Source organism: Vanderwaltozyma polyspora, genomic scaffold, assembly GCF_000150035.1.
Source record: "Vanderwaltozyma polyspora DSM 70294 KpolScaffold286 genomic scaffold, whole genome shotgun sequence".
Taxonomy (NCBI): domain Eukaryota; kingdom Fungi; phylum Ascomycota; class Saccharomycetes; order Saccharomycetales; family Saccharomycetaceae; genus Vanderwaltozyma; species Vanderwaltozyma polyspora.
Window position 1 is genome coordinate 1 of NW_001834520.1, and position 15,723 is coordinate 15,723.

Consider the following 15,723-nt stretch of genomic DNA (forward strand, 5'->3'; position numbering starts at 1 on the left):
AACTTCATTTGGATCAACTTTGGAGGCATATTGTCTTATATATTCGTTTGGGCACGTCTTCTTAAACCTTTATAAAGTAAATATAGAACTAACACGTCTTAAACAATATATACATTTATACCATATACCTTATAACTTGATCAATTATAGCTTTCAACATTGTCAATAATAATAATTGTTAGGCTGTTTGTTACAAACCTGTGCCAAACAACAACTAACCAACCTTGATACCTATTGCCTTCCATCAATTAGACTAAAAGACCTAACTTACTAAACTAACCTCTACCTCATTGAAAGTTTGTTAATTTTCCAATAATCATCAATTGACAAAAATTCATCAACTTTGGCCAAACCAGAAACAATTTCAAAATAGAAAGAACTTCTGTCTAGAAGGAAATTGTGTTTAGGCAGAGACAAAGTTTCAGTCCTTCTAGACCTAGAAGGAAAGTTCAATCGCTCTAGAGGGAAATTTAAACAAGCTGGAAGGAACTTTTTTTGGTCTACCCCATCTAAAAGTGGTTTCTACGCGGGATATACTGGAATCGTCTCTCTCTTTTTTCCTCGATTTACTATACGCCGGACGACGCGCTGTATAAAACAAGCGTAGAAGGCGCGACTTTGAAAGATATCGAACGCATTATAAGATAATTTGGAAGTTACAATATACAAAGTTAGACAAGTATTAAGGATTGGTATATAGAATCATATAAATGCAGCAATTTCATTGCTGCATTTCAAGGTGGCTTTACGTATTCTTCCGCCCACTGAACTTCCCAAAGTGTTGATTGAGCCACTCCATTATCCATAAGGGTAAGAACAATACATATTTCTTAAAGTAAACACTCTCTATACCTATCTAAATTGCACTTCTTGTGTTATTTTTTTTTCTAGCATTTGAATTTTTCACACTATATTGACGCTTTCTGGGCAAAAAATAAAACTAAGAACACGGAACTTTCACCAACATCCGTACCCCAAACCACAATAATGTACGGATGTTATAGATATTTGAAGTCACTTGAATTCTAGATGTTGTTAAAAATGATTGTGCTACTTATAAAAACGTCACAAACTGATCAATGCCAGCAATAGGAACATCTTAAATGACAAATTCTGAATAACTAGTCTATTAAGGAATAAACAATATGGCGGTGATTTAATTACATGAAAAGATTCATTTACTTTGATGTTACATATTTACAATTTTATCTACATTGGATATGCTAAGTAATATATGTACTAGGTAAAGGGTTCAGTTATTTCTAATTTTTAGAAGGTTGTATGTTTACCAGTGAGAACAGAGGGAAAAATGTAGATGCATTTGGAGGGAATGTAGTATCAACCAGGTATTTTTCAATTAAGTTTGATTGTGGTTTTTCTCCCAGTTTTTTTCTTATTATTTCACTATTAACTTGTAATGCTTTTGTAGTGTTACCTAATTGTTCATATACTTGAAATGATTCCTCTTTAACTAATCTAGTGCCAGTTACGATGGAGCCGTTATTGTCACCTGTAGAAATACATTTCTTAATCTGTTCAACAGCCTCAGCTACAGAGGAGAGTTCCTTTTTCATATATTCCATTGACTTGTTTAATTTTGAAGAAAACATTGGTTCTTGTATTGAAAAATCTTGTAGTGCGTTATTAAATTCTTTATATGTTGGTAATTCTGGAACTCCGATTGATGAAAATGGTTTCATTCTTAAATCGTGAATCAATTCATCATTAATAAATGTGGATTCTGATGGGGTTTTATAGTCAATTATTCCATATGATTTCAATATTGCAAATTGGAACACCTGTACCAGACATAATGATTTTTCTATCGAACTTTTTAATAGTAGATAATTTATATAACGTTTGTTTGTCTGTAATTGGGGCATTTCATTTGACATTGCGTGTTTGTACTTAGCTCTTAATGCCTCCTTTTTCTCAGCAGATTTTTGCTTCTTGACTCTTTTATTAATGGCATGAATTGAGTTAATCCTAGAATCCAAAAATTGTAAGATAGTCTTCAAACAAAACTCCTGTTTATGGGTTAGATAATATCCATACCAATACATTGCAAAAGCTTCAAACGGTTTGTAAACTCCCAAATCAAATCCTTTTAGAATAAAATCCAGCATTATTGTCACTTTATTAACATATATCCACGATGAATATGGTAAAAATGTGCTTTCTTGTTCTTCATCAGCTTTATTTACAATACCAATTGATTCCAACTCAATCTCAACATTTTCCATTTGAGCCTGTAAAGAATCCCACAATATTAAATGTCTATTATATCCTTGTCTTACTCTGCATGTGTTTTGTGCCTTATTTTGGTAATAATCTAGAGCAACTCTAATTGCCTCTTGATATACAGGTTCCAAAAGTAGATAACTATCACCATCCAAGCATAGTCTACTAGAGTTTGTTCCCGCCATGGTTACTTCATTTAAATGCATATCCATAAACTCATCCAAGGAATACTTACCCAAAATTGTCTGATCATCCCTAATAAAAAATAAAGAGAAGATAGCTCTTGATATTACATGCTTCTGGGTTAAATGATTGAAAAATCTCGCAAATTGAAGAGTCTCTAACGCTGTTCTACATTCTGCAACAGATAAAACTTTTTTCACATCGTTGGCCATAACCTTAAGACCTAAGTAATTATGGGATGGAATTACTAAAGATTTTGGGGGAAACTGATTTTCCATTCTTTTTTGGATACCCATGGAGAATGAACCAAGAGGTGGCTCATGGCTATATGGTCCTAAATCATTTAATATTTCTGAATGTTTGATTAAATAATCCAAGTAATCAGTTTCCGTAGAATACTTAGTAATAGTTTCTTCTATACGAACCAATGATTTTACAATTTCCAAAATATGTAACAGAAAATCTACACCACCAGATTTAACAGAGTTTAGATATGCTATACCATCATCGATCAATTTCAGAACTTCATCGGATGACTCAATGTATGAAAAGAAATCTAGATTCATTCCATTAAAATTCAAATCTTCCTCTTCCAAAATGACACCCGCCACCAATAATTGTTGCACAAACTTTCCAAAATAACATACTCCAAATACCATTGAACTCAAAACTCTATCATATAAATCATTTCCTGTTTGTAATGAGGTCATCTTCTTATTGATAGCGGATAACTTTAAAATATGCTCAACATATCGGCACGATAGTACGGTTGTTGGTAAAGTTTGATATTCGTTTAACCAACATATGATAGACCTTAACAATCGATCTGATATAGCAGTGACATTTTGTAATTGCTCTATGAAGTTGTCATTTCCACAAATTAGATCACAATTAAAATCGATTTCTTCTTTACTCAGCTGAATCAAGCTAGAATCAAGTTTGGGATTACTAACTTCTAATGAACGTGTACCCTCAAAAAGATCAAAATTCGGACTTTTGATTATTACATCTGGATTTAGTTTACTACCCAACTTCTTGAACACATCAGTTACGTCAATGAATTTTTTTGAACTAGAATCTTTTGCTAGCATTTCCAAATTCTTGTCAAGTTTGCAATAGTTATCACTTGATCCAAGATCAAGATCTGCCAACTTATTTTCAATCATTTTCTCCCCTCAACGAGCTACCAATTGATTGAAAGTAAGCAGCTTAACCTAACTAAACAATTGTACCTCATGCCTCTATGTTTTTAACTATAAGTTCGAATATTTCAGAACCCTTCATCTCTTTTTCAATATTTGATGAAAAATATCTTAAACGTCAATTTATTGTTCCCGAGAAGCGTAGCCAGGTAAAATCACTATAATATAAAACCCACTATAAGCAATAAAAGCAAATTAATATATGGTTATCTATTATTCTACAGTTAGGAATCACTCTTAATTATATAAAACAACGGGATTGACATTATGCAAGTAATTATAATTGTTATTGTTATTATTATTGCAATAATTGATTTTTCTATGTTTGTACTCAAGTTAAATTTATGATCCAAGATAGGTAATCTTCTTTGTTGTAAAAATAAATAAATGACTTCTTAACTATTATAAATCTAATTCCAACTCATCAGGATTTAATTTTTCATCACGATCTTTAATCGGTTTAGTTGAAGATTGAATGAATTGAACTTTATCTTCATCCTTTGTTATTTCTTCTGTATCTATAACCATTTCGTCTTCCAAAGTTTTCTTCAGTTTTAACATTTCTTTATAAGTTGATTTATCACCATGATTCAATTCAAATTTATCCCAATAATTCCATAAGTCTTCATTTTTGCTTGGCGGTAATAGCTTTGATCCAAATGTTAATATTTCTCTGGCACGATAAATTTCATTCAATTCCTCTTCAACTTTACAAAAATTAATAATATATGGGATAACCCTCGAATTTGGTAAAGATAGGATACATTTTTCATAAATAGGTCTTAAGGACATTGTACCTAATAGTTTTCTAGTCTTTTCAATAGCCAAATCCCATAGAGAAATCTTATCTTTCAATTCTAATGAGAAAGGTGATGTCGAGGAATCGCATTCATTTAATGTATTGAAAATTATATCAACACTCCTTTTATACATATGCATTTTTGTCTCCTCAAAATTGCTATACATACATACTATTGTGGTACAATTGATATTGTTTGTCTTTAATGTAGACAACGATTGATCAAATAACTCACGGACATGCTCATTTGATAATTCTGTAGTTTGCTCTATCACTTCATTTAAATATGTAGACCAAATAAAATACTGGGTACTTGGAGGGAAAGAACTTAAGGCCCTTTGATAGACTTGAAAGCTTTCCATTATCTTATTAACTTTTTGTAAAAAATGAGCATAGTTGATAAAAGTCAATGGTGTAGCAGCTTTTAGTGTTATCGATCTCTCGTATGCTTTTATTATCGACTCAATTGTTTTAGAATCACACCCATCAATGTATAAAGATTCTAAAAGATCCAAATAAAATGACCAAAGTTTTAGTGAAGTAAACAAAACAGTCTGTGACGGTATTAGAGATTTTTTGTCATGATTTAATGACTTATTTTCCTTAAATTTTTCAAATAGTAACTCTGGATTTCCTTCTACGCTAAGGGCACGCTCTAGTATCTTTATTGAAAGAGATGGATCGCCATTACTTAATGAGAATTCATTCTCTGACCAATTCAACCAAATATCTTCCAAATCTTTTAAGAATGGGAAAGGAACTTTGATTGCGGTATTATAAACAGTTCTTGCTGAATCAAAATCATTATTTTCCCAATATAGATTAGCATAATTGCACCACAATTTGCCTAAATCACCAGGCATCAGGGAAGTAAAACTTTCATTTATAGTTTCAATTGCATTAGCATATACTTCAAACTTCATGGTTAACTTTTCAATTGAACTAATTCCTGATAGTTTATCAATTGAATTGATTTTTTGGAACCAATTATCAATTAAATTCGGATTTTGACTTATTTTAAAATCGGATAACATCAGATCCTTATGAATAATAAGGTTTTTATAAATTTCAATGTTCTCATTTATGTTATCATTAGAGTCAGTTCTAGATTCAATTGTAAGTATATCGTTTAACCAATTTTGCAAAAGGGTTAAGTATAAGTTATAAATCTTGATCCAGTATTGTAAAGATTTAGCTGTCTTTAATTGTGACCGTAGTAGGTCGTTAAATTTTTTCATATTTGACAATTTTATATATTGATTAGATAACAATTCGACAATTTCAAAGTAATGTTCATCATCCGCCGAGTAATCCCTCGTTAAGTTTTCTAACATGGAAAGATATTGGTCGTCCAATGATAATTCATGTAGGGTATACATATAATTTTCTAAAAGTTGAAAAGGTAAAGAAGAAATCTTTCTTTTCAACATATTATAATTGTCAAAATGTAAATATTGATCATAAACTTCTTTAATAATTTCAAAATCCTTTGTTTTATAAATTAATTCCAACCAATATATGATCTGATCTAGATTTTTTGGACATACGATTAAGTAACGTCTCAAGACATTTGTATAGAATTTTAACGACATATCATTATCCAAGATGCTTTCATTTAAATTTTCCTTAACGTATGATAATACAGGTTTCCAAACAGTTGAATGGAACTGTGAATTTAAAGATAGAGAATAATCTAACATTTTCCAAATCAAATATGAATCCTTTGTAGCAATTGTCCAGTTTAATAAGTTTAACAAAAAAGGTTGTAACTTTTTATCATTTTTTCCATTTTGCAATAACTTTGGTATTAAGGTTTCTACCATATAATGTAGCATAAGTCTTTGTAATTTTGTATTTGAATCGCAACAATTATATAAAAATGAAACAAATTCAAAATATGAATTAACATCTTTTGGGAATTGTGAGATAATTCTTTTGTATAACCAAACGATTTTACTCAATAAAAGGCGTTTATCTTCTTTATATTTACTATCATTAGAATTCAAATTTTTGTATTGTTGAATATATACGTCTAGATATCTTTTCCAATGAATTAAATTTCCTGGTTCCTTTAAAAGCTGATATTCAAAAACCAAATCTTCTTCATTTAAAGGGAAGCTACTCATTATAATTAATTTCAGATGTGCTATATGGTAATTGTAGTCTCTTTGCCTTTCAGTTTGTCTTTCTTTATTCTTAAATTCTATCTATGGCGCTGAAATTATCTCATTTCAATATGGATCACAATCCACTGCTTTGTATACACTGTTACCAAACATATATAACTAAGAATAATCTAAAGATAGATAGCGGTAATGTTACATAAATATAATAATTCTATTTAGATATTCTATTGAAGTATATACAATGAATCGATTAAAATTGATAACATTCAAAAAAAAAAGAATATAAAAAAAGAAGTTAAGCACGAGCGAAGAGACAAATGTTAATTCTGGTAGAATACGAACGCTTGCTTACTTTCCGCTCATTAAAACGGACTGAACAAAATTCGGACCCGAAGAAAGTTGAAATCAGGGTAACAGACATCAATGATCAATGTTTACACCCTTTAAAAGCTTCAAAGACACATATCCATAAAGTAAGATAAAAAAAGTAATAGAAAGAACAGATTGAGTTCAAGCATTGAACAAGAAATCTTTTTTGCTTATATAGTTTTGGAATTCTCTCATTTGGACCAAAAATGTTATCTATCACATATTCTTGATCTGGTGTTATGACAACCACAAAAAAGCAAACAAACTAAACAAACAAACAAGTAAGAAAGTAAAGAAGACACAAAAACCCAACAAATTGACACAAACTTTAAGTATATATGTAGAATGTAAAACAATGCAAACACGTGGGTCTACCTGATATTCAACCATCTTTCTATCTTAATTCAAGTTAATTCACATGATGGCATTAACAAAAAGATGTATGTATATACACAATAATAAACTATTATCCCCGTCATCATAAATGTATTAACAATATAAGAATCTGTTTACTAATACGAATTGATCAGTTATCAATTCCTGCTACACAGAGAGATACCGATAATGTTTCCAGGTCACGTTGTTATCGCCATTGCCATGACCGTTCAAGTAACCAGACATTTCAAGATACACAATTGAAAATCCGGTTTTTGTTTAAAACCGGTGAACATTTACTTTGCGTCTCTGTCTGTGACTCCATTTAAGCAATACCAGTATAATCCATCGCTATCGGACTATAACAAATAAGAAAAGGAAATTTCAATATTGATTTCGGTAAGGATTGTTTATTTCCTAATTCTTCTTCGATTGTCACCGATCGGCGGCAATCTAACAAATTTCCAGCCAACTAAGTTAAATTCCAAAAGCGGGGGAAAATGTCATAAAACAGGTAGAATGACACCGATGTGTCAAACCAGAATACCAGATTGAAATAAATTTTGATGAGATCATTTTTATTCTTGTTCAACTATCTCCGGAGACAAATCTAGTGGGATTCCTGTACCATAACTAAAGTTCACATTTATTTTCTCCGAAACACCGCTCCCTTTTCTTTTTCTTCTTTCCCATTAAATAGTGTCAGTTTCTGACAGGCACAGAAAACAAACAAATAAATTCCGTATCTGTATTACACATCTTTCCGCCTTGCCGCCAACCATTAACTCCGAATCCAATCTTTCTCCACACTCACACACACATTATCTGTCTCCACTGACCCGGAAGCCTGTTCAATAGTTGGAAATAGAATAAATTAAGAAAAAGGAATAGCACTACTTCCGAAACGTACTATAAAACCGGTGACAGAAAGCAAGCAAAAAAAATAAAAAATATATAATTCTTTAGCCCTACAGAAAGTCATTCACAATTTGTAATGACTAGATTTGATTTTTTTTTCTTTTTAATTTTTATCTTTATTTTTGTTTTTGTGTATTGCTTTTCTTTTTATTTCATTCTTGTTCCCCCTTTCTTCTTCCCTTTTCCCTTTCACTTTCTTCCTCGTTGTTGCCCACAACGTTTCTCTCAGATCACGCTTTCATGTATCCCCGCTTCCTCGACCTCCCCCGGAATACCCACCCCTTACGATCACCATCAACGAACCACTTCCTCACAAAAAACATCTTTAAGCATCATCATCTTGTTTTCCAGACGGGAAGATTTCTCATTTTCGGATTTAATTCGACTTGCGTCCATCTCTGAGGATAATTTCATATGCCCAACCCATCCAGTTCTCGTTAGTTAGTCGGTAACTCATTCATTCAACTGGAAAGGATCATCACCATCCATCGTCATCGATCCCTTAAAACAGGTATTGTTTTCAGCAATCCGCAACATCAATAAAGATCACCTCAGCCAAGTTATCTAAGAGACGAATCAGATTACTTCCAATCAAGTAAGAATCTAGAAACAAGATTAAGAGTGTGATGAAATGAAAATAAAAAATATTGTTAAAAACTTAGACGTATTTAAACCTGATGTTTTTGAAGTTATGAAGACTTTCTTTACCTTGTAATTATTGCCTAACTTTTTAAATTCTATCTTCTAATTAGTAATTATCTTTTAATAACATATATATCTTTAGGGATAATCGTGAATTAATTTTCCTACTATAGAAATATAGAAATCATGATTAAATCACAAGCTTCTTATTCTATAGTTAAAACTTCATTGCAGCCAGGTCTAATTCAAAAAAGATTACTAATGTCAAATCGTATTTTAAAGCAAAAAAATTCTTCCAAACAAAATTCTTTTGAATTTGATTCTGGTAATAACGAATTTTATATTGCAGAACATGAAAATGCTTATTATCAAGGAAATCAATATTCTTCAAATTTTAAAGGTTTAACTTTCCAAAATCAGAGTAAATTACCTGATTTACCAATCCCAGAGTTAAATCAAACCATTGAAACTTATTTAAAATCTATCAAACCTTATTGTTATAATAATCCAAATTTATATAACGAACAAGTTTTAAAATGTAATGATTTGAAAAATAATTTAGGTCCAATTTTACAACAAAGATTAATTCAATATCAGAAAAATGAAAATAATTTAAATAAAAATCATTGTTTGAACAGAAATTGGTTACAAAAATTTTGGGATAATGAAGTTTATTTGGAATATAACGATCCTGTTGTACCTTACGTTTCATATTTTTTCTCTCATAAAGATTTACCAGTTTCTCATTCAAAAATTGGTAATGATTATCTAATGAAATCAACTGCTATTATTTCAATTATTGTCAAGTTCATTGAAGCTTTGAAGATTGAAGCCATTCCTCCAGAAGTCATTAAAGGTACTCCATTTTGTATGAATTCTTTCAATCTTATGTTTAACAATTCAAGAGCTCCTGATCTTGAAAATAACACTGACACAAATATATTTTATTCTATTTATGAAAACAACTTCATTGTTGTAGCTTACAAGAATAATTTCTACAAAGTTTTAACCCATGATCAAGAAACTTTAAAACCTTACTCACCAAACCAAATTTACAAGCAATTGTACAACATTATTACTTCAAAGAGAGCACCTTTGAACACCAATGGAATCGGTATTTTAACTACTTTGCCAAGAGACCAATGGAGAGAAACTTATTCAAAGTTGATTCAAAATCCAGAATCAAAAGAAGCATTGGAAACCATCCACAAGGCATCCTTCATGTTATGTTTAGATGCTGACACAACAACTATCACTTTGGAAGAAAAGGCAAGAAACTCATGGTATGGTGACGGTACTAACAGATTCTTTGATAAACCATTGCAATTCTTTGTTACTGCTAATGGCTCTTCTGGTTTCTTAGGTGAACATTCAAAGATGGATGGTACCCCAAATTTATTTTTGAACAATTATATGTGCCAAGAAATGTTGAAATTGAATCCAAATGAATTTGTTGCTGAAGTTCTAAACAATGAAACATCCGTAGAAGTTGCAAAACCAGAAAAACTAGAATTCCTAATAACTCCAGAAATCAATCAAACCATTAAGACTGCAACAACAGTTTTTACAAATTTAATGAAGGAACATGATGTAAAAGTTTGGCATTATAACAAATATGGTAAGAATTTAATCAAGAAGCACAAGATGTCACCAGATGCATTTATCCACCAAATTATTCAATTAGCTGTATTTAAATACTTCGGTAAACAATTACCTACTTATGAAGCAGCTTCTACTAGAAAGTTCTTTAAGGGTCGTACTGAAACTGGTAGATCTGTTTCAATGGAATCTTTTGATTTTGTTAGAAAATGGCAAGATGACAAAGTATCTTTGGAAGAAAAAGTTGAGTATTTGAGAAGATCTGCCAAGGCGCATGCAACCTACTTAGGTATGGCTTCAAATGGTCAAGCTATCGATCGTCATTTCTACGGTTTGAAGAACATGGTCAATAAGGAAACTGACGAAGTCCCAGAATTATTCAAGGATCCTTTATTCAATTATTCTTCAACATGGTTAATTTCAACTTCCCAATTATCTTCAGAACACTTTGATGGTTATGGGTGGTCTCAAGTCAATGACAACGGTTTCGGTTTAGCCTATATGATTAACAAAGATTGGTTACATATCAACATTTGTACAAAACCAGCTAAGAGCGGTTTTGATGTAAACAAGATGCATCATTACTTAAACCAAGCTGCTGATGAAATAATGGAAGTTCTTGAAGCAACTTCTGCTCCACAAGAATCTTTGTCTGCCAAATTGTGATCAGATCAAATCAGACAAATCAACGACAACACAACAAAACAAAACAGAAATAAAATAAAAAGAAGAGAGTTCCCCTACCCTAACCGCTACAATCCAATCTTAACTTATTTTCCACAATTAAATAATATTCATTTACAAGATATCCGATCAAGGGATCACTTATCTTACCTCATTTAATATATAGATATAAATATTATTGCCAATATCAATATATCTTCAAAGAAAAATCATTTCTTTTTAAAACTAGATTATTATTTGTTTAAGTTGACTTACACGTCAACTTCAATAGATGGTACCTGTCCAATAATATAAAAGTAGCGTAGCTTAATAATTAAGCTATACAACTTGTTTGTTATTCACCTAGTTTTGTAGTATTTTCAATTTATTAAAGACACATTTTTTATAACATTCTTCGTCCTTTTTCGAAACCAATTACGTTGGTAATTGCCGTATTCGGTAATTTTCTTCGAAACTTATGAAACAGTACTATTAGAACATAATAATATCATGAGAATACAAGCATTAACATTTACATCAAACAGAATGGATTGGATGAAAAAATCTACATTGTAACATTATATAATGGGTATGATTTCCATTGAAGGATATACTGTAGGTGTATCGCAATTCCTGTTATATTTTGTAATATTTTTTTTATAACAGCAATTAAGCATCGTAAAAAATCTATACGAAGGGTTTAGTATACTAAATCATGTCAAATCAAGAAGAAACTAAAAATGAAGACCTACCAATAATCATTGAAGGTAAAGCTTATCCAGATATTACCAAGAATCCTTTAGATGAAATTTCTTCAACTGCATATATCTTAGGTATTCTTTTAGGATTTAGTGTTGGTATTTTACCATTAGTCGGTTTTAAGAATTTCAACCTTTATTTAGTTGCACTATCAGTATTTCATTTTACTGAATTTTATATTACTGCTAAATACAATCCAGGTAAATGTCACAGTGAATCTTTTATAATAAACAATGGGTTCAGTTATATTGCTGCTCATAGTGTTGCTATTTTAGAATGTATTATCGAACTAATTGTTTTCCCTAATTGGAAGTCATTTTCTTATTCAATGGTTCATAGAATAATTGTCGTTGTTGGTGCCATTTGTGTTATCATGGGTCAGGCTACAAGAACTATTGCCATGTATACTGCTGGTCAATCATTCTCTCATGTTATTAAAACTGAAAAAAATGCCGATCATAAATTAGTTACTGGCGGAATTTATGGATTTTCTAGACATCCAAGTTATTTCGGTTTCTTCTGGTGGGCATTGGGTACCCAAATGCTAGTCCTAAACCCAATTTCTTTCATTCTATTTGCAATCGTGCTGTGGAGATTCTTTTCTGCTAGAATTAAATTTGAAGAACAATATTTAATTAAGTTCTTTGGAATTAAGTACGTTAACTTTAAGAAGCATGTACCTGTTAGAATCCCTTTCATGGATTAATTGATATTGTTTTATGAACATAGGTGATATTATAGACAATTATACAGATTAATTTGTAATATTAGTTTATCATTTGTTGAAGGATTCGATATTTTGTATTATTCATATACAGTATAATATATACATATGAATTAAATAGTTATTTATTCCTCAAAAAAAAAAAAAAAAAACATGCAAGTATAATAATAAATTATTAATCGTCAGATGTCAAATCTATTATATCTAAATCATCAATATTATTCGACCTTGGTAAGGAAATAGATTCCCTATTTCCAACCGATTCATCCATTGAAACCCCAAGGTTGCCTGCCATAGTTCCTGATAACCGAGGAATTTGTCCTTGTGGTGAAGTTGACCTAAGTCTACTCGTCGGAGAGGCAGGCAAATTATCAGTACCCTCAACATTATGTCTCTTCTGGGGTAGAATGTTAAGATAAGGTTTCTTAGGTATAAATGGAGATACCGTCGTTTTTCTATTTCTACCTGGAGGAACTGGAGCATCTCTAAACGTAGGATTGTTATGTGAAGTATCCACACTATTTTGTCTGTTATTTGTGACTTCTACTGCTTTAGAAGTATTGGTTGCACTGTTAGAATTAAAGGAAGGTATCTCACCTGATATACCAAGTATATTATTAGAATTAACACTACTCTGAACTGGACTAGTTCTTTCCAAAGAAGGAGCTGAAAAATTTATGCTTCCCGACAATCCAAGTAATGAATTTCCAGCAACTTCAATCTCATTATTCACCTGGCTAGGAATGCTTGGAAGTTGAACACCTGGTACTTTATTTTTATCAGTGCTATTATTATTACCAGATGTTCTTGGGACTTGTGATGAATTACGGAAAATTGAAGGTAATGCAGAACCTGAAATAGAAACCGATGGCGATAATGTAGGATTCCCCGAAGCTACGGATGAAATATCGGTAGGAGTAGCAGTATTTAGGGATGATTCCGCTGTTGCGATACCAGTATTTGCAGTGGACTGACTAATTTCAGTACGAATACTAGAATCATCATTTCTTGTAGCTACCTCTCTTGATACTTGATTCAGAGATGCATTTTCAATCCCACTACTTACGTTATTTGTCACATCAATGGTTGATGTATTACTTTCAGATGGCGAAGGTGGTATGACGGGGGGTATTCTTGATAAAAACATTGTCAACGCTCTGTCATCATCATCATCGTCATCTTCGTTATGTTCTTTATTCACTGAAGACTTACTAACATTTTCTCTAGGAGGAACTTCGGAAGTTGCCTCCTCACTAGTAGCCGTATTGATCATGGTATTGTCATTCCTTGCTTCACTTTCATCTTCACTATCTAATGAGATTATAGTAGGCTCAGGTTGGTTAGAGTGAGTCTGAGATGAGACAGAACTTTCCTTTCCTAAGGAACTTGCAATTTCATTAGAATTTTCTTGCTTAATGATTGTATTCTCAGTTTTTTTAAGTTCGGTTTTAGTATTTATAGCTTTCCCAATATGGTTTCCATCTTCGTCTAATGGTGTCCAGCTACCATCTGCTGCAAGTTCCACCTGCTCAACATCTTCCGAACAACTTTTTAAGATTTCATCTACATACTCGCAGATAGCCAATGTTTCAATACTTAGAGAAATTTGGCATACAGGGCACTGCCATGTAGGTATCTGCCTTTGAGAGTGGAGATACCATAAAGCATCAAAGCACTGTAAGTGATTACAGTTGATGCTTTTTGCTGGATATTTCATTCTAGTATACGATACTGGGCATTGTAAACTCATCACAGTAGATGTCGTTATTAAGTCATCATCATCATCTGTCGAAATAGTTTGTTTGATATAATGCAAAGTTGCAGCTTTAATGATCCTAGGACTCTTTAGCACAATTTGAAGCACTTGTTCTGGTTCCACTTCTTCGACTATATAACAACACATTAGAAATATACTGGAATTTGAAGCATAGATAACTTCCAAATTATTTTGTTCAAACGGTCCCTTTATATTAGCTGTCAAGTCTGCTGGGTTTGCAGTACCGATCTTGTTCTTTAAACCTCTTACATTATCCTTTATTTTCTCATCGTTGAACTTAATTTCAGTTGGATATGGGAATTGAATAGGTTCGTTACCTGGTGAACCAAAACTGCTTAGTATCCCACTGAAAAGATATAACTTAAAATTTTTATTTGATTGAAATAAATCGTAATCAGCTTTTGATATCCTAAATTTAGCTGTTGCTACCATTCTGACATGAGTGACCTTGATTTTCATGCGACTCTCTGGTATGGCTTTCTTTAATTTATAAAAAACAGATTCCTTGAAATGCAAAGATTCAATTTTATCTACATCAATCGGGGGCGGTTTGAACTTCCCATTAACAAGATTTGCTCTTGATGTACTTGTTACATTAGTTCTATTTCTTTGTTGTAATGTGCTTACAGGTTGGTGCCCTGTTGCTACTGGGTGAATATATGCACCTGTCTTCATTGCTTGCCATACCATATCATATTGGGGGAGTGGGTCACCGGCTTTCGCCTTTTCTATAAGAACCTTAACAGCTTTGGGTCTCCAAGGATCTATTCGGCCTATGGCCATCGAACTTTTCAAATAATCCTTTATTCTATCCTGTAACTCTGCTTTTCTCCCAGATATTGTTAATTGAATAGCCCTACATATCGTTTTTAATTCTGAAACTTTCAAATTTTCCAATAAAGCCGTAACTTGCTGTATCTCCTTTTGCAACCCCCCACCTGCAGTTCCAGCAACTCCAGAACTTGCTACTCCACTCATTTATAGAAATGATATGCAAATTCTTATTTATGTAATAGTACAAATTTCGAAATCAATGTCTTCGAAGCCAAAAAAATAATAGTAAAGATAAAAATATTGTAATAAAAATAAAAACGAACCCTCTTATTTCCAGTGTAATCTGTCACCATACACTGATACTACCAAATAGCAATAATATAATTAAATGAGTCCCCTAAAGGAACAATAACGTCCGGTAGTTTCTTGGATATGAAACTTTAAGCCTTATTGATCATTAAGGTGATGATGCTTTTTAAACTAATTTGAATTTGAATAATTATCAACACTTTACCCGGACTTCTACAAAAGGTCAAAATCATTACATCAAGATGGTTTGTAGGACCATAAAG

General features: G+C 31.8%; 5 protein-coding genes across 5 annotated transcripts; 2 read left to right on the forward strand and 3 right to left on the reverse strand.

Moving 5' to 3' along the window:
- Nucleotides 1–1,262: 1,262 nt before the first annotated feature.
- MAK10 (Mak10p) lies at nt 1,263–3,590 on the reverse strand (the record flags this gene model as incomplete). Its single annotated transcript, XM_001642316.1, has 1 exon — nt 1,263–3,590. The coding sequence occupies one exon, from the start codon at nt 3,588–3,590 to the stop codon at nt 1,263–1,265; it is 2,328 nt and encodes a 775-aa protein (XP_001642366.1).
- A 438-nt stretch (nt 3,591–4,028) lies between these two features.
- SYF1 (mRNA splicing protein SYF1) lies at nt 4,029–6,551 on the reverse strand (the record flags this gene model as incomplete). Its single annotated transcript, XM_001642317.1, has 1 exon — nt 4,029–6,551. One exon carries the CDS (start codon nt 6,549–6,551, stop codon nt 4,029–4,031), a length of 2,523 nt encoding a protein of 840 aa, XP_001642367.1.
- A 2,490-nt stretch (nt 6,552–9,041) lies between these two features.
- CAT2 (carnitine O-acetyltransferase CAT2) lies at nt 9,042–11,120 on the forward strand (the record flags this gene model as incomplete). Its single annotated transcript, XM_001642318.1, has 1 exon — nt 9,042–11,120. The coding sequence occupies one exon, from the start codon at nt 9,042–9,044 to the stop codon at nt 11,118–11,120; it is 2,079 nt and encodes a 692-aa protein (XP_001642368.1).
- Nucleotides 11,121–11,832: 712 nt separating this feature from the next.
- On the forward strand, nt 11,833–12,582 carry STE14 (protein-S-isoprenylcysteine carboxyl O-methyltransferase; the record flags this gene model as incomplete). The annotated part of the gene is made up of 1 exon (XM_001642319.1): nt 11,833–12,582. One exon carries the CDS (start codon nt 11,833–11,835, stop codon nt 12,580–12,582), a length of 750 nt encoding a protein of 249 aa, XP_001642369.1.
- Nucleotides 12,583–12,775: 193 nt separating this feature from the next.
- On the reverse strand, nt 12,776–15,355 carry Kpol_286p5 (uncharacterized protein; the record flags this gene model as incomplete). Its single annotated transcript, XM_001642320.1, has 1 exon — nt 12,776–15,355. One exon carries the CDS (start codon nt 15,353–15,355, stop codon nt 12,776–12,778), a length of 2,580 nt encoding a protein of 859 aa, XP_001642370.1.
- Nucleotides 15,356–15,723: the final 368 nt, after the last annotated feature.